Raw genomic sequence first — 23,206 nt, 5'->3', positions numbered from 1 at the left:
AGAGGACAGTGTGACCTGAAATCGAAGGTGGATCCTGCCAACTACCAGCAAAAATTGGGCAATTTTAAAACAGAAGTTTAAAAAGCCTCTGTGAAGGCACTGGTGACATGTACCTCATACCTGAAAATGATAGAAACTATCTAAAAATAAAATCACGGCTGAGCTGGAGCAGAAATGACAGCTTTGTCATAATAGTCTGTCTCACAGATGAAGCTGGAAAACCCTTTACACAAATCAAATGTAAGTGCTAGAAGATTTCCCTTGACCATAGTGATTGATCAAATGATGTTGCCTAAAGAGTGACAGCCTTTCTTATTTTCATTTTAGCAAAACAATGTGGGTAAACATTGATTTAGAATCATCCTGTCCTCAGTTTGACCACAACTGATTGCAACATCTCTGCCTGTAAGGATAACAGAATTAGTAGCCCATTAGTTAAAGCAATCGTGAGTTCTAGTCAAGCCCCTTACTTATGATTAATATTGATGTATCTGACAGTCTTCCTACAGTTGGACAGACAATATGATGAGTATCCTCTATGGGTTTGTCCTTTCTGCTTCCTCCTGCTAGGACAGCAATGTGTGTGTTTGAGGGATCCCTTCCAGGCTCGTGCTCTCTCTTTTTCTACTCAGCAGCATATGTACAAGAAGTCAAACTGCAGACAGACAACCAGCTGCTGTCAGTTGCTTTGCGGTGTGTTCCAGGTAATGAATTGCTGTCAAATGGGAGAACATTTCAAACGGGTGCCAACAAGGCTTGTCTTAGGCCCAGTGCTGTTCAATCTTTTTGTTAATTACGTGGTAAATGAGCCAGAGATGCACTTCTAAAACCTGCAGTAGGCACTGAGTTAAGTCTGCAAGCAGTTGAGGGAACAAACGAGAAGAATTCAGAACAATTTTCCTAAAATGGTTTTAAATGGTTTTAAAACATCATGGTGAAATCTGAAAAGACAAACACGATGTCTGGACTGCCTAGAGGGGTAAATCAAATGCACAGATGCAAAACAAGCACTGACCAGTAAATCAGCAGCTCTGCTGAAAGGTATGTGGGAGTTTCAGTGGATCACAAAAAAGACGTGAGTCAAGAAATTGCTCTGAAAAAGGCAAATGGCTCCTGGATACACATTAATAAGCACTTTATGTGTAAGCTATGGAAAGTTCTTACTGGATTCTAGTCACTGCTAACAACGTCTCAGCTGAACTCCACTCTGTAGCACTACTCTTTCAGATCCCAGCAAGCTGCAGACTGTCCAGGAGAGAGCAGAAAGTAGACCTCTCAGAGACCTAGAGAACAATACGTGTGAACCAAGGGTAGGAACTGAGCTCAGTTAGGCTAGAAGAAGAGAAACTGCATCTAAACCTGCCAAGCAGAAGTATCTGGATTAGACATAAAACCTGTCCAGAAAAAAATTAAGAAGTTGGAAAATCAGTTTTGTCTTTTATGTCCTGATCAAAGCCTGGGTTATGAGTTTCCCTTCCCACAGCAGGCACAGTCCTGTTGATAGGCTCTGCCTGCCTGACCTCACCCTCTCCTGTCTCAAAATTTATAATATGAAGAATAACATAATGTGGTACGGGAGGGAATAGAGATCTCTGAAGTCATCAAAAAAGCCAGCGAGTTCCATTTTTAAATATGCCAGTTCTGAACTGATTGTGAACAGGGATTAAAAAACACAGTACAGAAAATTTACTTTACTGTAAAATAAGTTGGCTGTGGACCCATATTAAATTACTTCTCTCCCTGGGGCATCTGGTGATGAAGCCCAATGCTGGTCTGCTGCTAGCGTTCTGAGTACAGTCTGAGGTGAATTAATATTTCAGCTTCTGTAGTCTTAACTTAAAGACATATACTGGAGAGCATCAATCAAATAAAATACATACAAAACATAAAACTATGAGTTCTGCCTTTATAATTATTTTTTTAAACAACTGACCACTTTACACCCAATATTCACTGATTACAGGCAGCCTGCAGATCAAGTGTCTGAAAAACAACTTCTGCATGGTGGATTTCTGAATTCCTGAGGACAATTTTTCTCTGGAGGGCATAATAACAGTATTTTTCTGTAGACCATCAGGGACAAGCACTAGCTCTACATCCTGACTTGGTCTGAAGGGAATTACTTGATGCATGAGACATTCAGGCCAGAAAAAAAAAACCACAACAAGCATCAACAAAAAAAAAGCAACAGATTGACTTTAAAATGGCTTTACCACTTGGCAAACTAAAAGTTAAGGACTGGCGAATCTTTCTGCTGCTACTGCTCAATAGAAAACAAACAAAAATACAGAAAATAAGAAAAATACCCCTCTGCTACAACTTGGTTATGCCCTCAAGTTATAAAAAAAGAAACGTGCTGCAGGTATCTGCTGTCTGCTACAAAGTGCTGTTTCTATAGTGCTGATGTTGGTCAGAAACAGCAATTTCATTTATTTATGTAATTATTCTAACAGAGTTGGTTGAAGTATTTCTGCGTTGATTCTACGTATTTTAACCTACCTACTGGGTAGCTATAGAACAAAGCAAAGAAAAATACAAGTACCTCTGTGACAAAAAAGACAGACAAAGACACTGAAAAGCTGATTATGGTCAGTTTTCACAGCAAAGTTCAAACCTTGTACCCATAAAACAACTGTATTAGTGCTTGAGATATTTGTATTTCAGTGAACAATCTGTTACCTCTTGGCAGTTTAAGACTTGCTGGCTTGTAAATTCATAGTTGAAAAACAACTGTGGAAAGAAAATGGGACCTGATGTCTACAGAAGTGCTTGCAGACTTGCACCATGTTCAAGGCATCCAACTTTTTAGCGTGGCTTTCTGCTGGAACTGTTTTATCCTCATTGGGAGCGATGGGGTGGTGTCAGGCACAGCATTTGCACTGTTTTTTAACCTGTGTGTGGGAATTGACATTAGGAGGGGGTGAGGAATCCTCAAGAGCCCACATGCAGGGTGCTGTAGCCCGAGGCAGAGAGAAGGAAATTAAAAGGGGAGAAATGGAGGGTGGGGGAGCAGGGCTACCTCTACCTTCTTACTGGATGGCCCTGACAATGACTTAGCAGCCAGAATATATCAATGTCTTTCATCAGAACCACTACTTAAAGGGCTTAAATTTCACCTGGCTAACCCAAGCATGGCCAGATCCAGAGAGCCAGGACTGTGCCATTTCCTCTGCTGGCATGGGAATGCCAGAGAAATGCCAGCACCACGATGCTCGCACGCAGACACATGCACATGCCTGCAGCCTTCTGTCTCCAGCGCTCCCTTACATGCTCTTCCTTTTGTCAGCCCTACTTCCTTCCAACAGAGCTAAGGATTTAGTAAAAACCTATAGGTCTTATGTGTTGTAAATTTAGGCTTCTCCAAGTGCCAGCACAACGCTGCATCTTGGCATGCAAAAGCAGCTTCGCTTCCATTTAGGAGATAAAGTGAATTTCCTCTTGACACAAAAGCACTCTCCATCCTCGCCTCCCCTGGATCTGCTTCTCCTTACGGCTGCGGAGTACAGCACAGAGCCACTCGAAACAGTGTAAGAGAAATCCACTGCAACCACTTCAGAAATCCTGCGACAGTGCTACAAGGAAGATAAGCAGGGGGGAGAGAGGGGAGAGAAGAGGAAGAGCTCTCCGAGCCTGCTTGGCAGCAAAGCCAGCACTTGAAATATCTGTGGGGAGTTTGAAAGCATTTCCTAACATCAAAAATGCGAAGAAGAAAAAGAAATTTTGATCAATGGCTTATTGCCCTTGATCTAAGCAAAAGAATCCTAGCCAGTCAGAAATAACAGAAATCTGTTTTATTGTAAAGCAGAAGTTTCCTATGTTTTGACAGCTGAGACTCGTGCTTTTGGCTGGGTTATCTGCCAGCCTTAAAATATTTATCAGTGAGTTGCCAGGCTTTTGTCCTTTCAAATTGAACTCTAATGATGAAGGAGAAGGTGCTGGAGAGATGTTAAGCACGAGCTCTCCTGCCCTAGAGAAGAACTCTGTGGCCTGAATTCACATGACCAGAAAAAGAGATTTCCACTCTCTGGCCAAGTTTCTGGTGAATCACTTGCTGGTCACAGAGCCAAAATCTGCCTTCTGGAGCATGGGAAGCAGCACTGCATTGGTGATGAATGCAGCCCCCTCTCCTTTGTTGAAAGGAAATGGATTAACAGTATGTATTCTGCACACAAGTCTTCAGAGAAATGGGCTAAAATATCCCAGATTAAAGAACTCCTCCTGAAGAATGAACTGGAACACACATGCAACAGAAAAGTCAAATGTGATTCTGAAAATGATCAGTGAAATGGTGGTGGTGGTGGCCAGGATCAACTCAGATGTCTTACCAACTACCCAAGCTAATTGGCTTCACAGAACTTATTCTTTGTCATTTCCATGAAAATTTTTGCATCGTTATTTCAATGCTGCTTCCTCCTGATGCTTGCTACATTTTGATATATTTACTGTAGAAATTCAAACCAGACTCTCCTGCTCCTGTGCAATTTGTTCATTTTCATGTCCCACTCTGCCTTCATTTAGTCACTTGGCTGTTATTCCATTTCATATTCGTACAACTTAAGGGGTTCTCTTAGGTGAAGTGGCTACAAAGTGAAAAATATTAAATGATTTCATATCTATTAGGAAGATGGAATTTTTCTTTCAAAACTTCAAGGTCAGCCATATTGACTTTGTATTTGAAAAATCTACTTCCATCAACTCTGTCCGTAGCTGCCTTTATTCGTCCCAGGGTGACCACTATTTTTGTCATGTCATTTTCTATCCACACAGTCCTTGCAAGTGTTCAGCACTCTACTTCTGAGACTGATCTTCCATTTTCCGGATAAGGAATTCAATTTCTCTCATAGATGAGAAGTGATAACAAACTCCTCACTCAGGGACACGTTAATATGAGAAGAAGTCACAATACAGACACTAACAGTAAATGAAAACTGAAGGTGCACTACCATGTAGAATCACTTCCTTCAGGCACTTTCAGTTTTACCAATGGACAGCTTAGCCACACAGCTTTAATGTGAAGCAAAGCTGAAGAGCATCTCAGAGTTTACAAAACCAAAATTTCAAAGGGCCTCTGAACTAGTTTGCAGCACTATGTAAAGTCAGGGTGGGCTACTAAGAGTGGGCTCAAGGCTGCAAACCAGGGAAGGCAGAGGAAAGCACTGGCAGAAAGGAGGAGCAGCAGAGAGGGAATTCTCTCCACTCATGTCCACACTGGCACGTAAAACAAGGCCAGGGTTTAGGATCAAACTCTGGTCCACAACCACTCATCTCTGTGGGTCTGGCTTTCTCCCAGGACAGCGTAGGGGCAGGGTGTGGGCCATGCCATGTACCAGGACTGTTCTTGATAAGCAGTCTGGATGAAGTCAGCCTATTTCTGATGGGGAAGAAAGCTTAGAAAAGTGGAAGCCTTGGCTTGTATTGCTTTATAATGTATTCCTTACATCAGGATCAGGCCAAGCTGACTGGATTGCAGCTATTTTGAGCAGAACCAGTGTTTGAGAATGTGAGTGACACCAGTGAGAGGACAGATGTTGACTGGTTCGGTCTTTGCATGCAGAACTCTTGTTGTGCATTCAGTCATTTTTCTGAAGATGGGTTTCTTGCTGTCATAACATCAGTCAACAACAGTGCAATGTGCCTTCCAGTTTGTTGTGACTTGCTTATCCAGCCCCTCTTTATATTCCAAGAACAAAGTTACTAGTTTTAAAACTGCAAATAGATTTTTTATCTCAGCATAGTTATAAGAAACATTTAATTTTACATTGCCAATTTTCAAACATTTCTTTATACTCCAGCTAGGTAAAACAGTTAAGGAGTTGGTGTGGCACACTGATGAATTAATAACTTGCTCACTAGAGCAAGATCTTATTTCTCTCTCAAACAGATACCAGGCCAGACATTTTGGAAGAGCTTAATCAAAATCCTCATCAAAAGCCAAATGAGTGGATTTTAAAGAAAGTTTAATTACAGTGGTCTAACCACCCAGCATCATTTGCTTGATTTGATTAACGTAATGAGGAGCACATTTAATGAGAAATGTATTAATTCATTCAAACAAGTGGTTTTATCTGAGGTATTAAGTATCAGCTCAGATTATGTACCGCAGAAACCATTACAGCAAAAATTGGCTGAGGTCAGAGCAGTAGTCATGCTGTAATTACAAGCTCCCAGCCATAGGCTGAACTTGCACAGTGCTTGTCACGACTGAAAAAGCAGGACTCTCAATTTTAAAAAGCCTCCCAAATATGGGGCTTTGCTTCCATTCCACAGCTGGGATCTCCATCCCTTGCTTTTGGATGTTCAGAAAATTCAGGAATTTGAATGGTATTTCTCTGAGTTTCAGACAGTTACATGAGCAGACATTATGAGCAAATGACAAAGCTGGAGATCGGTGGGCTCCTGACACCACCCACAGCCCTAGAGCAAACAGCCCCGTTCCCCATTTTCATTCTTTTCTACCTCTTTCATGCCCTTCTCATAGAGGATTGTACTGGCATACCTTTTCCACTGCCTGGCTGCATCTCCCCACCTCTGCGAATGCCCTTCTCTCTCCTGTGCTGCCCTGACCATGTTACCTCCCTGACTTTTGCCATGCTCCCATGCCTGTATTCAGTCCCTGCTTGTTTTTCCTGTGGTGTCTGCTCTACCTCTGCATGAGCTGCCTTTCCTGTTGCTTTGTACTGAGTCCATAAAGCCCTGAAACAGCTTTGATTTTACAGCATGGTTGCACAGTGGACTTAAGCACTATCTATTGCTCAGTCTTACCAGCAGCTTTGAAACTGCTCTCTAACAGGGCAGGAGGCTGTTTCCAGCATCCTCCTGGGATAAGTGCACACTGACAAGTGCAGACTGGCGTGAAGGCCATGTTTTGCCTCTTATTTATCTCCCATTTAAGTCAGCACAAGAGTGACAGTCAGACACTGTTATAAATCTGAATGCAGGTGCCAACTTGTATCTGCAAGTTTGAAACTTCAGACGAAGACTTTCAAAGTACAAGCGGAACTGGAAAAAAAAGAATCATCAAAAAATAGAAGTAAGGATTTTTAATTTTTTTTTTTTTTCAGTAGAAGATGAACAAGCAAAACATTCTACTGAACTGAAAACCATAATTCTTGGGATTGCTTCTGTCACTTGTCTTTAGATAACAAGGAAAGAAGAGCAAAAATTGGAGTTACAGAACCCTGATTTTAGAGAAATCCTGAAATGTGCTGCATCTGACTGCTGCACACCAACAGGAACTGGTGAAATATCACTGGTATATAAAATATTTGCACAGAGGAAAGCATTAGCAGTGAGTATCTCAGCAGTACACTCAAGGATGTTCCCAAGATAAAAGCAATCCTGTTCTGGAACAAGCTACCCAAGTAGCATATACAGACTCCTTTAAACAGCTGCCCCTTGATGTCATATTTGGTAACACCACACAGAATCTAGGCAGGAACTCATAAAACATAAATTAGTAGAAGACCATATCTTAAGCTACATTTTCCCACTCTCTCAGCCTGGCCTCAAGGAATCAGCTAACCTTTCTAAGCTTGTCATCTGAAGAAAACTTCCCAAGGATCAATATCTTTGGCAGTGCTAGAGTGACAAATGCAAAAAACTGTCTCACAGTCCTCACAGAAAACATCTTCTACAACAGAACCATGACATCCAGTGGATTCTCAGCATGGCCATCCCAGAATATGCACTTCTTCGTTCGTAATACGTGAACTCCCTCTGTACTACAGTGAACTCGCACTGAAAATCTGTGTGTAAATGAAAAACTCAGTTAACAACAGGAGGATGTTTCTCAAAAGAGCCATTCTGCCTCTGATTGCTCAGCCCTCACTCTCCATAAAATCCTATAAAAGAAACTGCAGAGACAGAAGTCGGGATTAAAATTCAAAAAATGACTGGATCCCCAAAACCACTGAATCCAACAACAATACCGATTTTATGGCATGTTGCAATTTACCTCAGACACTGCTTGCTAATCTCATTTTCTCAGGAGATAATTACCTGTGCATTTCTTCCACCCCGTGCTCAGTGGAGCTGAAGACCTTATTATAACTCCTCTTTCTAACATCCCCTCTTTTCCTTTCATCTTGAAGTACTTGACTGATTATTATAATGAAACTAAACTCAGACAAATTGCTTCCAGTCTTTCCTTATCTGGCAGTTTGCTAGTTACGTCCCTGCTTCTGTTTTTCACCTCTCAACCTTGTCTGTTTTTCTTCCTAAGAGGTGTAGCAATAACATATATTACCTCTCTCTACGATATTCCTTCTGAGTGTCATGGCTACTCCCTGTTTACCCCAAACTTGCCCAACCAGCCTCCACTTCGGAAATATTGAGTGTGGTTCCCGATATGGCTAAGGTTCTGATTTCCAGATTCCTTTTTGAATAGCAGCATGGCTTTTAGTCTGACCCTATCAAGCTCTCAACAGCTTCAAAGAGATATTTGGGCTTGATTTGAATTATGCAGAGAGTAGGAGCACAATTTAACAGGCCAAACATCATGTACTATTTATAAAGGGAAAGGGAGCATTGTTAGTTCAGACCTTCCTTAAATGAAAGTGAAACGACACGGAGGAGATTCAGGAACATATTGCTCAGCACAGTTGAACACAGTTCTGTACCACTCTATACAGTCAGAGACGGCAGATTTAACATCACTTTTCTCCAGTACTTCCCAGCTACTGTACTGGTCTTTAGCAATGCTCAGTGTTGCTGCAGTATATTATTTGCTTCTCCTCTTTATCTGTGGAGCACAAATATCGTTAACTTTCCTTCCCTGCATTCAAATTCAGTATAGAATCCTACAATCATTAAGGACGGAAAAGACTTCTGAGATCATCTAGTTCAACTTCCAGGCCATCCCTACCATGCCCAGCAACCACATCCCTCAGTGCCACATCCACACGGCTCTTGAACGCTTCCAGGATGGTGACTCCACCCCCTCCCTGGGCAGCCTGTGCCAGTGCTTAAAGGTGTAACCATTTGGGAATGCATAACCAGAATCTCATGTAGAACCTCAACATAAATTTACCTAGCAAATTTTGGTGTGTTCCACATGGACCTATGTAATTACATGCTAGTTTTAGGAAGTATTTAATATGCTACTACACAAAGCTCTGAAGCAACATGCAAACTACCACCATGGCTAAATGCTACACAGTCTCTCTAGCTTGCAGAAGAAGCAAGTATTGTATTGCTTACTCACCATGGAGCCCTCAATGAATACTTGGAATTCATTCTTCAAAAGCAAATATCTAAATTTCATGTCTAGGGTAGCAGTTTACACCTTTCTCCTTTCACCAAAAGACAATCAGAGACAATTCAGGACAGGATTACAGAAGCAATTTTAAGACTTGTATTTCTCATCGAGAAACTAGGAGCAGTCTGTGACCGTGACCACCTGAGAGATCTGCAATCTCAGTTTACCATGTTCTCTGAGTAAATGTCTACCCTATATGTTCCTGTCACTATGGAAAAACAGGGGGGACATACAAGAAGGTATATATTCACAAAGGAAAAGCAAGCCTCAGAGGCTCTTCAACAGTATATTCAGCAGTATAAACCAGGAGTGTGATGCCAACAGGCCATTTCATCAGTGGGTTCTGCTAGATAGCATGGAGATAACTTCCATCAGATGAATGGAAGCTGCTAACCCAAGGAAAACATTTGGTGAAAGCATAAACCCAAAAGGCAGAGCGCTGAGAGCAGCTTTACATGCTGGCTCTGCTCATCCAGGTGCACCAGGGACAGAAGCATGGCTGCCAGGGCTGGCTCCTGCAGGGCTGGCCTACTACATGCTGCAGTGAGACACTTCTGATGCCTTTCTCCCTGCTCTTCTGTTCCACAGCAATGACATTTTATGCAAGAAACCCAGATATTTGCAAAGCAGTAAAACAGCTCAGATTGCTCACACGTTTCTGCAGGCAGCTTTAGCCGGTCTCTGTCACCTGCTGTAATTTCTGCCATGTTGCTTGGCAGATTGCTTGTGACTTGGCCATCTCTCCTTGAGAACTGAGAGCCTGTTACAATATCTTTCACAAACCTGTGAGAACTGGATGCTGGTTATCAGAATAGCCAAATTCAGCAGGAGAGCAGCTCCGCTCGCTTCTCATCCCGGAGGGCAACATAAGAGCAGTATCAGGGAGGGGTGGGGAAAGGACAAAGCATGGAAATAACCCGTGGCACAGCAGGTGATTAAAACCCACTTCTGCCCGCAACAGCAGCCTTTACCTTCTCGTTTTTCCTCTCTTCGGCCTTGCCAGCAGTGCTGGGGCTTGCAGGGCCACCCAGAGGTCCGCTGCCCGCCTCACCATTGAGGTGGGCTGCGCTGACGTTGGGCGGCGTGATGGCAGCTGCGGCAGACGTGAGGGGGATGAGGGGCCGGGCCCCCGGCGTGGGTGGCTGGTGGCTGTGCTGTGGGGAGATGGCAGAGTGAGGCCGGATGGTGGTGGCCGGCAGGCGGGAGGGTGAGCTGGGCGTCCGCAGCGGTGAGACTGTGGCGGTGGGACGCTCTGGCGCTGGCACCGGGGGATGAGCTGTGAAGGGAGGTCAGAGCATGGTTAGGTCCCCACAGTGCTGCCAGACTCACTGCTAAAAGGATGCTGGGGGCTGATGGAGACCTACAGTGCTTAGCCTGCACTGAGAATACCTGAGCCTGAACGTGTTTTTGGCAAAATCCTAGAAATCCCTTTCGCAGCTGCAAAAGGCCTGTCTGTGGTCACCAAAATGGTGACCCTCACTACTGGTGATTCCTCCCTGCTGCTGCCAGAGGGCTAGTCTTGCTATGTATCCCCATGCTCAGAAATAATTCATAAGCCAAACTGATTTTTTTAAATACATAATCACACTTCATCTGAGCTGTTTTCCGAACTGGCAAGACACCCTCCTAATGCTGCTGTTAACTCCCTGAAATGCTACGGGGCATTAAAGCATGGAGCCTAAAGAGCTAGCCCGCATGATCCATGATGACCTTGCAGAAGGCAATTACAAATGAAGGTCTCTTGTTTCAGCTTTAACAAAATGATCAGTGGCACAACACTGAGCTGTGCAAGATAAACTAAAGAGGAATCCACAGGAGACTTTCTGAGATCAGCCTCATCTCTGCCAGCGAGGTCCCTCAGAGACTGTGCAGTGCCTTTTAGTCTAGCTTGCCCTTATGAGCACACCCTGGCTGTAACCATTAGGAACCTGAACTGGTGCTCAGCTGTTTAATAGTGACCACGACTCACTGCTGAGGTCACCACTCCAGGGATTTGTGAGCCTGTTGCACACCCCATGTTTCAGAAACGTGACAAAGCTCCAGGTCCTTTCCCACAATGATGCTTCCTTTGACTTCCACTCTGGTTGACTGCTTAGTTGTAATCTACTTACACTTCAGGTAGGTACAGAGCAGAAGCTGAGTACACACTCTGACATTTCCCCATTTAAACGATTCAATAGTAGAACTGGCTGGCAAACACCCATCTCACATTTCAAGGTTTCATAATCTGATTCTGTTCTACACCAGTGCAACATCTGAACATTTGAACACTTTTCTGAGCACAACCTATTGATCCTCTCAACAGTGGCCTCTTCTGCTGGTCAGGGTATCTATCTAAAATGAGAAAGCACACAGTCTAGTCACTGGGCACTCACTTTGCTTCCCTCCTTGTTTTTGTTGCAGCTTTCTGGATGAAGTCCAAATTACCATTCCCAACAAAAAACTGTATGTCAACAAGCCAAATTTCTTTTACCAAGAGAACTGCACTGATCTGTGGATTCCTTAATTCATCTGGAGGATACATTTTAATACGGTACCAAAGGCAGCTACTGGAGTTCACTCGGTCTATAACTAAGCCACAATGCTAGAACAACTCCAACCACTATTTTTTTGTTTCTATAGTTAGCAACAGCACCCATTACCAGGATTAAAATGACAGGGAGTGTCATTTGTCACACTGACTACCAGCTGCGTAGTCATGTGGTTGGGAGGAAATTTAATCCTTCAGCTTTATGCCATATAATGCTGAACCTAATGGGCAAGAAATCATCAGATTAGCACCTCTGAAGTTTGTATGTTTCTCCCCTGCAGTAACTCTGACCCCAGACATTTCTTTCTGTTAATGTTGTTCATAGAAAACCAACAAAAGTATCATTAACTGGTCTTAATCTTGCAGTGATTTTAGATGTAGCATGAGAAAGGCAATAAAAGTTGTTATTAGAGACTCCTTCAAGGCTGTTCTTATTATTAGTTACCAATTCCTTTTTCCCTGGATTACCAAGGGAACCATTACCTACTGAAAAGTGCAATCCATTTCTGGACAGCCAGAGTACCACTGGTTATCTAGAACCGATTATCTCCTGATTTTCCTGTTTGAAGCTCGTGTAATGAGCAATCCCAGATGCTAGAAATCTAATTTTCTGAGATGGTTAAGCTTGCAGGGTCAAGGTTTTGAACTGGCTGCTGAGAGGAACGGCTTTCCTAAATCTGAAGAAAAAGCACCGTCATGGAATTTCACAGCATTTATCTGGATGTGGAAGACTAATTTGATAATTATATTAGGTACATTAATTCTTTCATATAGTCCTCAGTGTTTATAAACACGAAGGAATGAGAAAGCAAGTAAACCAGCAAAATAAAAGGCCTGAGAAAAATCAACTGTGAGCACGGGTCTCACATTTTTTTTTCTGTAATTTCATCTTACTGTTACAATGTATGCCTTTGCTCTGGGATCTCTGGATCTGGACTGTGCTGCATCAAACATGCTATTAATTAGCAATGCTCACTGAAGGCTATTTTTGTTCTACACCACTCATATTTCATTTTGGGTGTATTCCTACATTAGTGGCCTTGTGCAAAATTGATTTGTTACTCATACATATTGCAAGCCAACAGAAAACGTGATTTGAATACTGTGCCAGCTTGCTTCTCCTGGAAGGCTTCTCAAAAAGGGAATGTGCATTACCTCATCCTGCAGGACTTTAGAGACCTTCTAGAGGGGCAGTGGTCCACTCTATATCAGTCAGGACATACGTTATGAAGAAAAATATTTCAGGGGAGACCACGTGCCTGTCTGCATGGGCACAGGAGGCACAGGGAAGCTCCCAGAAGCTGAGCTACCAGAGATGCTCTCCCTTAGCACCCTGCAAGCCCTGTGCAAGAAGGGACATTTTTGCCTTTGCACTGCAGGAGCAGAAGAGCTTTTCACAGTGTCTTGAGGGGAAAGCAGCAGTCCTCTAAACCACAAAAAAAGAGAATAAATAGAATATTCCCCTGTGTGACATGGCTGGCATGTAAAGTCCTGCTGATGTTTGCTGAGCAGAAGGAGCTTGCTCTGTTCCAGATTCAAATTCACGTGTATTTGATTACATTGTCTTGTCTTTGGCCTGGACTGTGCAGGAAGTTAGACTGGATGGTCACAGTGGTCCCTTCTGGCTTCAAACAGTACGAATCCATGACTTACACGACACTATATTGCTCACTTGGGTTTACTTCATTTTGTATCAAAGACCTCAGTCTCACAGCCTTTGCTGATCTGCCTTTGTAAACACTGTGGCTCACATCCTTATAAAATATCAGAAACAAAATGTTTTAAATTTTTCTGTGAAGTTCCACCGCAGGATTTACTTTTACTTTATTCAACATCAGAGCTGCTTAACATCAGGGAAGAGGGAATAAATTGTGCTCCAGAAAATTGTGCCATACATCAAAAAGGAAACCCAGAAAGAACAGAGCCCCCCTGGCGTGAGAAGCTCTTATTCTTGTTGCAAAAAGGTGGCAGTATTTTTCAGATCTCTCGCTCTATCACTAACACCGGGTCCCCTTCTGCCTAATAAATACCTTTCATCCCTGCAGCCCAATGAAATGCTTCTTAATTTTAAGATGTGCGTTCCTTGCTCTGTGATACGGGCAGTATTTCTCCGTCAGCGTGCCAACCGGACTTGGGACTGCTAATCTTTGTATGCGGGGTGCTTGCTTTCGCTCAGATAAACTGAATAAATATTTGTAAACACCATAATCTATTTCAGCTGTAGCAACAGAACAATCTGATAAACACAACGCAGTTCCCAGAGATCAATAGAAGCCTATAAATATTACAAGCAAATAAAGCACAGTCTATTCCATGCGGAGTTGTGCTGGAACTGGTGAAAGCAAGCTGCGGGGATGGGCAGCCTGGGGAGGCTGTGGAGGCTCCTGCAGGAACACATACGTACCCATCTGCATGGCGCTGCGGGTCTGGTTGGCGGGCTGCTGTGCCGAGTACCTCAGGCAGTTGTTCAGCTGTGGAGAGGCTGCCTGTAGCTGGGGATGCGTCTGAGGAGTTGTGATGGGAACGGCTGGCCTGGCAGCCGTGGCGGCAGCGGCGTGCACGGCCCCAACAGGGTGGATGGATCCTGGGGCTCCTTTCGGGGCCTGAACTCCCCCGGCTGCGCTGGCCCTGGGCTGCCCGGCTCCCACTGGCACCCTGTGTGGAGACGGAGATCACTGACCTTGACAGCTGGGCACCATGCTGATGGGCAGCCCCAGTTACTCAACGCAGTACTCCCTCGAGTATTAAACTGAGCTTTATTTGTATCTTTATGGGACACAATAAGCACACCGGAGGACATTTTTACCCCCTCATCCCATGTGAAGACGAGTGGGATGAAAACAGAAAAGATAATTTTTCCAACCAGCTTTTTTCTTAGGCTATGCTTCTGTCTATATAATTTCTACTGAAAATGCAAATCTAAATTCAGAAGAAATTAGTATCTCCCAAATGTTGTTTTATGGGCCAGAAGCTATTTTACAGGCAATAATGGAGCAATAATTAAAACAGACTTGGAGATCTTCCTTAGGGTCAAACCTGCTTAGAGCCTCACAGATGGAAAACAAGATGGAAAGCAGCAAATTGGCGCGTGGCTTTTGAAGGGGACTGAAAAGCAGCAGGCTTGGCAGGGATGGGCTTGCCTGAGCTCCTTTGCTTTACCTGTGAGCTTTGCTTTGCCTCCTGAGCTTTACCTGTGCAATCAGCCCTAGCTTAGACTCGCTAAGAAAATAGAAAAGGCAAGAGACTGCAGCTACCCTTACTGGGAAGGAAATTCAACAATAATTGCCCCTCTTTTCCTGCTATCTTAAGCTGCATGTATAACTTTTCTCTTGTCTGAATGACCATGAAGACCTCAGCAGGGAGGAACGAGGCCATGCAGTGAGTTCACTCTAAATCACTTCTCATTCCTCTCACCACTGAGCTAGAAACTCTCTGACCAGGGCAGGAGGACAGCAATGGACAAAGTCACTTGCTGCTCAGCAGCACTTGCTGAGTTTCTTACTCAGGTTTCTCAGTAATTTCCCAGCAGGAGACACTATGAAACCGAATTCTGTGCTGTCTTCTTCGACTTGGCTGCTCCATGTGCCAAGGGCCTCCACCAGCAAAGAGCAGAAAAGGGGATATGATGCAGAACAAATTATGGAGGAAATGGACATAAGACATTGTAGAGTGTGAGCAAAGGAGGAGGATATAACAGACAGGGTAAAAGACCAACATATGGGGGTGGGATTGGAAAAACTACTGGGGTCCCAAGCAGTTGTGTGGGAGAGGCAGGAAGAGGGAGTATGCTGAACAATCAGGTGCAATTCAGAGGATAAGGTAAACTGGAGAAGCAACTCCAAGAAGATAGTGGAGGGATGAAGAGCGAAATTCTGATAGAGAGGCCAAAGGACAGGGTGGAAGATAAGGTTAGAAGGTTTAGAAAACAGCTGTCTCCTCTGCCCCTTCTCTTAAAAAAGAAAAACACAGAAGAAAAAACACCATGGTGTTGGTGCTTTTGAACACCATGAAATCTAGACAGGGTTTCCTTGGATTACATTTTGCTAAATGTAATTCCTCTGATTTTTTTTCTTCAAACTTTTTTCATCAGCCTTCAGGTAGGAAGAGGCTAGGAATCCCACCAGATGGAAATTTTGACTGTCATCTGCCTTGAAAAGCTGGCAGAATAGGAGCAAGGATCAGCTGGAACTGGCTTGGCCATTTGTGCTAGATTAGGTTTGCCAGAAAAGGACACCTAGTAGTACACTGAGGGCTGCCTTCAGGCAACTGTACACCATCAGGTACAAAAACTTCATTTGTGACTGCAGTATTTCTGGGTGGAGGTTGGATATGTCAAAATATGTCTTTCAGTCTACCTGGAGAGGCTTGCCCTTTTCTCACCATCCTTTCCTCAGATGTGCTCTGACAGCTTGTAAATCTTGTTCACTGTTATTAAATTCGTGGTCAACTTCTTTTTCTTGGGTTTTGTAAGGAGTGGCAGAAAACCATGTACGAATCTAACTCTCTAACTGTCAAAATGAAAAGGAACAAAGCAAGTTTAAAGCGCAGTAAATAAGGTATTTTGTTGCTAGCAGATTTTTCTTGCTGTTCTCACTGACAGTGATTTACACAGAAACTTAATTAGTGCACAGGATCATAAATATAATCATAAGGCTGCTTTTGGGCTTTGTGGAAAGGACTTTTGCCCTTCAGCACTTTTGTGTCTTGTTCTAGCTGTGACATGCTGCATTTAATAAAGTCTTGCTGATTCAGATCAACAACACTTCAGCACAAATCGCTTTACTAATTAAGAACTGAAGTGGCAAGAAGTGAAAGCTGTTGAGGGCCACTATAAAATCAGGTAAATACATTTAAGTTGATGAGTAGTGAAGATCCCATGAAGTAATGCTTTTTTTTTTTTTTTTTTAAGCTAAAATGCAGTATTAGGACTGTCAACAGGCTTAGTCATCATCTTCTCATCTGCTCTTTATTTTGTTCTTGCCCGGACCACATATTATAGACTTTAGACTTCATTTAAACTGAAGATGGAAGAAACCTGGACCACTTTTTGAAGATCAACACTCTCTGAATGGCAGAGTGCCTTTCTCTGCAGAGAAACAAAAGATGGTGGGATTGTGTGCCTATGGGAGAATGCACTGACAGTGCGTGAGAAGAGATGAGCTCAATTTGCAAACCCAGAGTTGCTCTAAAGGAGAGGTGGGCACACACATGGCAGCACTTGTCTGCAAGGAGCACATGTGCTAAAGCAGTTGGGGATGCTGGTGAATTTTCTCCTCAGTTTTCAGACTATTTCAGAGCAGGGGATGGATCAGAAACACTCTGATTTGTTCTTTTCCAATACCAAACTCTGACAAATGGCTTTCCTCCCCATACATGCTATTCTTTCCTTTTCTCATCCCGTGCAACAGATAAGGGTAGTTAAAATGAAACAATTTGCTGGACTCTTCTATCACTTCTGAACGCTAATGGTTCAAACATTAGTCTTGTTCTAAATGATCCAATAGCTCTGATTTCAGAAAAACAAAATCTACAAAACAAGTCACAAATATTCCTTGCTTTGTTTAGTCCTGGTACAAGACCAGTAGTTACAATATAATGCAAAGTAAGTAGCAAATTGGCTGTCATAGCAGACCCTGCTAAAGTCTTTCCCTTCTATGCAACAATAAAAGCTGGGAACGTCAGACTTTGTAAAGTTGGGGATTGTAAATGCTGTCACCTAATGCAACTAGTTAAGTCTTCTGAGAGTGTGGATAACTGACACTGCACCAGCACGTCATGTTACCCAAGTCTGTAATCGACTAGAAAATTTCAAGTATGGGGAATGTGATTTAAAAGCAGAGCCACCTTGTTTTTGGCATCCTCCATACCCAGAATCCTTCCTACCCTATCTCAGGCACCTCCACCCTGGCTGGCAGTCCTCACCTGGAAACAGGTGTCACATAGTTCCCTGGGAAGACCCCAGACATGCCGCTCCTCAGAGACGTCCCCTTGAACCAGCCATCCTGGCACTTCTCAATGACCCGGTACATCTCGCCCTTGCGGAGCTCCAGCTCATCATTCTTCTGGGGCTTGTAGGCATACAGGGCCAGGTAGCTGTGGGGAGAGGTCACACAAAGAAAACACAAAGCTGACATCAGTCACCACCTCAATTCCAGCCTCCTGGAGCAGAGGGTGAGCAGAAACACTGCTTTGAAACAGTGGTTGAAAAGGGGCATCATTACAGCACAAGGAACAAGGAAAGGCAGACAGATCAGCTGTGTGCTGAGACAATAAGGGAACAGCTAATGAGATTAAAGGGAGGGGGTAATTTAGAGATTAGCAAAGCAAACTTTCCACATGGGGTGCAACAGAAACAAAACACTGCCACAAAGCATCACTCAGCTCAAGAATTTAGTAGCAATCTCAGAAGAAGGAGCAGTCAGTGCAACCAGGACCCAGGCAGGAAGGCTTCTCAAAGTCTGGATGAAGCGTACATTCCTGAGCTTCAGGGTGTGAGCCACCTCTACTGTGTGGATTTTCAGAAGAAGCTTTTCTTATGGGTAGGCTACCTCACAAATGTTGAAGGCTGCTTTTCTTGCACTTTTCACTGTGCTACTTATGCTGGCCAGTTATAGAAACAACACACTGAACTGTTTTGATATAGTTTGGTAATACTTGTACTGTGTAGGCAAAGCAAAAAGTGACAGAGGCTGACGTGGCTCAGAGGTATAATTTGGCTGTGGATGTTTTATATGCAAGTATACTCAAATATTTAGTGCCAGTCTCAGTACGTAGAGCCTCTTATTTATTTAATTACAGCATTTATTTATTCCCTTTGTTCAGAGTCTTCCTTTTTATCTCTCTTTTGTTCTTCCGCTGCTACTTTGGGGACGTGTCTAATGTTGTGAAATGACTACAACTTAAAGTCCCTGAAGGTATTCCCTCTGCTTAGAGATATCCTTGTTGAAAATTAAGAATGATTGCTTGCACTTTGGGGAATAACAGGAAGTCTGGATAGGATAGCAAGAATGCACATGCAGAACAACACTTCCTTTGTAAAACGCCAATTTTTTTTGGTACTGCCACCTTTACACAAATGCACAATGGGATTTCTGGTGATTCTTGATCAAGGTTGTACACTGAGTTTTGGGTTTTCTTTTGTCTTTGTGTTTGACAGGTACAGAGAGATTAAGACAAACTGGGAAACACTTATGGGAAGTGCATTTACACTACAAAGTGCAGCAGAATGCTTTTAGGCTCAAGGGTGGGTGAGGGAACTGAGCTGGGAGAAGGTTTGCTGCCTAACTGATAGTTGCAAGCCAAAGAAATAATGAAAACTATAACCACTGTGATTTTAGACTTGCAGCCAATAAAAATGATACATGACTTTTTACATTTGCTTTCTAGGAAATATAATTGCTGAATAAATCCTGTTAGTTTTCCTGATTCTCCTCCTTTATGTCACCAGCAGATTTCCTTATTTTTATTCTGAAGGCAGTAAATAAACAGCAGTAATGAGCAGAATATGAAATATTTGGTAACAGCTCCTTGGGGCATTCTTAGGCTGATGTGCCTGGCCATATTTACCATGTTCATGGGGTACAACGACCTAATCAGAAACTGTATTTCACTAATCAACAGATGGGAGAAACCATCCTGCACATCTTTTGCTTAGTCTATATAATTAGGTGGCCCTGAGCAAGTCTGTTGTTGTTCACTTGAAGGAAAACATGAGGCTACATCTGAAGTGCAGAACATTAAAGTGCATCACCCTGACATGAAATAAGGTTACATGCTTCAGTGCTAATCCTTCAGCACAGGGCTCTGTTAGGATAATGCAAAGGGCTGGGAACCACACTCACTTGAGGTAGCAAAAAGCGTGGCTTCCACTTCCCTTTGAAAATCACTGCTTAAATTTGGCTCATATTCAGGAGCTAGGGGTAATTAAAGGACAGAACATTTTAGATGGTCACACTCAGTTAGCCCTTTTCCCAAAGGACTACATGCAATAATGTAATTTACAGGTTGAGATACTGGAAGAAGGTTCAGAGAAAAACACCCTAATGTGGACTGTAGCTGCTTTCTTTTGCAGCTGTTTCCAGTTCTCCTATGAGTTTTTTTCTGTTTTTCTGTTTTTCTATATAATACTCCAACTCAGTTCCCTAAAAAAAATCTTCTTCCAACTCAGTTCCCTAAAAATGTCTAAGAAAGAGCACAGCTCACAGTCTTGGCCTGGGGGAACAACCTGTGAGCCCAGTTATAATGCAAAACTCCCATGGCCCTGTCTTGGGCTGAGCTTCTCCAGTTCAGATAATGTTAACTCCTTGGCTGGAGCTTGGCCTGTCAATGCAAAAAGTCTGAGTGGATAATGAGGCTGCTTCTCAGAGATGAGAAGAAAGGAAGGGAGCAGGGGAGGGCTGCTGAGGTACAAGGGCAGAGGCATTGCCATACAGCCAGGAATTGGTCTAATTCAGCAACTAAATATCAGAAATACTGCTGATTATGGAACCAGTTGAAATAAATTTTTGCCCACTATGTGGGCACATAGGCTCCAACTGAGTGTCTGCAGGGTGATGATGTGACCTCTCTGCGGGGTACCCAGCGATATGTAATACCCCACAGGTGTGCAGGCCCTACATTGGTACCCAAGAACAACTTTTCCTTTGCTGTTCCAACTCTATCACTTTCCTTAAAGCAGATTTCCGGTTATTTTAGAAGATAATTTGTGAATTCAGATATTATTTTACTCATTAAAAACAACAACAACAACAACAACAACAACAAAAACAAACAAACAAACAAAAAACCCACAAAACCCTAAAATACTGGTATGTATGTGTGTGTCTATATAGTTCTACTGCTTACATGAAGCATGTGTGATCAGAGGAAAGGGCTGAGAACTTTGACTATACAGGTACCAAATTAGCCAATTAGACTGGAAGAGATTTATTATAACAAAGGCTATCACTTTGTTCTGTACCCAGTCAACCTATTTTTCCACACACTATATAACAAGCCCATGATACCCTTGCACTTTATATGTTAGTTTGATGCCTTTGCTGATGGTACTGAAAAAAATGCAGATGGGTCACCTTTTCCTAGTTAATGATGAATGTATCAGATGTTTGATTACATAGGACTACATCTTTCAAAGAGCTTTAGCTGAATGAAGGAGGAAGATTTTCCCTAGTTGAGAGGCATTCCTTTTCCTTAACAGTGATTCATGTAGCTGTAATAAAAATATAGCAGGAGTCTCAAAGAGAAAGGGATGTCTTGCTTCTCACGATTCATTTTTCAGCTTCATCAGAGGCTGAGTTGTGTAAGAAATTGAGGTATCTCTCTTCTCAGTGCTCCTGAGCTGAGATTCATGCTTGCAGATTTCAAACACATGTACACATGCACATGATTGGAAACAAAGAGTAAGAAGTAAGTGAGACGAGCTGAATGCTTACATATTGAGGGGGAGCTGGACCTTCGGTGGTACTCCCTGATCTCCAATTATTGCACTTGTCCTGGGACCAGCCACCGTGGCTGTTCCAATTGAGGAGGAATCCTGAAAGTATACAAGAACATGCAAGGATTAAGGTGAAGCCCACTGCTACATGAAACAGAAATGAAGGCGCATCATTTCTCAATTCAAAGACTTCCTACTTTCATAATGCTGCATTAAAAAATCTTCTAAGCTTACATGTTCTAGAAACACATTTCTGACAGAGGGGATTTAATCTTATTAACTGCATTTCTATGTACACGTCAGAGAAAATCAGATGTAATCTGTGTGCAAGTCTTAACTTTTAGGAAACAAAACTACTTGACTGCTCTGTAAAAGAACCTCAACACGTACATCTCTGCAATAGTAGCTTTTTTGGTAAAGGTATCCATTTCTCTCAATGGCTTGTTTTTTTCTCATTTTGCTAATGACTTATGGATCTATGGGGAAGAACATATTATTGCATTTCCGAAACGTAGTCACATCTCTGTATACAGTTCTTGTCCTGAGGAATACTCTCCTTGTTAAAGAGACAGTAACAGCTTAACCCAGAACAGGAGGATCTCTGAATGGAGAAATTATACTCTATTTTTACCACAGCGAATAAACCACCACTCTCATACAGAGAACCGGGCAGGTACATTTTCCAGCTACTGATATTGAAAGGCAAATCTGAGTGCCATAATTCCTCTTTCAAAATCTAATGCTGAGCTAAAATATGGAGGGCAAACTCTTTCGAGTTGTCTCACCAAAGTTCCTATTCATCTACGTCAAAAATGAATCCTGCTCAGAAACTTACACTGAAATAATGACAAGGGCTGTAGCAACATATCTTTGCTTCAAATATATGGCTTCAAATAGAGCTAGACCAATGGGACGTGCAATAGTTTACCTGAGCAAAAGATTATTTTTTATAAGTCCAACCAAATGCTGGATGCACATCTATACGTAGAATGGATCTACAAATCCTAGATTTATGTACAAACTGCAGGTTCAGACAAAACCTCTTCCATACAGCAAAGATTCTGAGCGGTTCACAGACCTCCAGTGCAGCATTTTTCTTTCCAAATGCTATCTAGCAAACAGTAAATTTTGGTCTATTTTAGGAACAGAAACACAGAGACATTTCTTTGCACTTACAAATGACACTGAATTAAACCAAGACACACATTGCTACTTAATTAAAGGATTTCAAGGTCACCTCATTCCAGAGAAGCCCACATAATTATTACAGTGTCATGTCTTGATATTTCATTGCTAATTTATATTGCTTTGCTGAATATTAACACAATATCATTAAGAAATCAAGCAGTGAAATATGAAGACTCTGCTCTGTGACTCCCCAGCTTTTGGCAACAAGCAGCAAGCTGTCTCCTCTCTCACCAACATCCACACTCAATCATGAAGCTGTAGTGACAAGTACATCTCCTTTTTCTCATTATTTCCCCACTTTCTGGCTGCACATTCAAACAAGGAAGATTCCAGGCAGCTCTCAGCCCTATGTGTAAAACTAAGTATTCTTTCCAGTTCTGCAGCTAAGGCTCTATTAATCCTCCCTGTCACATCAGTGAGGTAGTAACAACCAACCCAAAAATGTAGGCATAGCTGGGGCATGATCCCTCACTTGTTTTGAGCTTGTTAATGAGAAGGATGCTGGGCAGAGAGACAGAGTACATGTTTCACCCAACACACAACTGGGAAATTAACTGGAGCAAACTTCTTTGCATTGTACCACCAGCATCTGTCTTATGGGAGCTACATGAATTGCCTCCAAGAAATCTGCTGTCCTCCCCTTAGATCATTCAGCCCTCCCTCTGCAACACCTCTGCTCAACCCCAGAGAGCAACAGCTGTGTTAGCATCAGCCATTTGCTTGCTTTTGCTGAAGGTGGTGGCTACTGCAACATCATCGCTGGAAGCACGAGCCCAGATGCTTTCTATTTTACTATTAT

The 23,206-nt window shown here is 42.8% G+C and overlaps 1 protein-coding gene across 1 annotated transcript in view; it reads right to left on the bottom strand.

Annotated features, from left to right (window-relative positions):
* SH3RF3 (SH3 domain containing ring finger 3) overlaps window positions 1–23,206 on the bottom strand; it is a 232,187-nt gene that overhangs the window by 21,243 nt on the left and 187,738 nt on the right. Inside the window, exons 5-8 of the mRNA XM_052705663.1 lie at window positions 21,218–21,318; window positions 17,709–17,879; window positions 14,191–14,441; window positions 10,228–10,532 (exon numbers count right to left, since the gene is read on the bottom strand). Coding sequence (XP_052561623.1) covers window positions 10,228–10,532; window positions 14,191–14,441; window positions 17,709–17,879; window positions 21,218–21,318 — 828 coding nt within the window. The remainder of the gene's footprint in view (window positions 1–10,227; window positions 10,533–14,190; window positions 14,442–17,708; window positions 17,880–21,217; window positions 21,319–23,206) is intronic.

The sequence above is a fragment of the Tympanuchus pallidicinctus genome, unplaced genomic scaffold, assembly GCF_026119805.1.
Source record: "Tympanuchus pallidicinctus isolate F22 unplaced genomic scaffold, pur_lepc_1.0 scaffold6, whole genome shotgun sequence".
In the NCBI taxonomy this organism is placed as follows: domain Eukaryota; kingdom Metazoa; phylum Chordata; class Aves; order Galliformes; family Phasianidae; genus Tympanuchus; species Tympanuchus pallidicinctus.
This window is presented reverse-complemented; position numbering and strand designations above follow the sequence as displayed.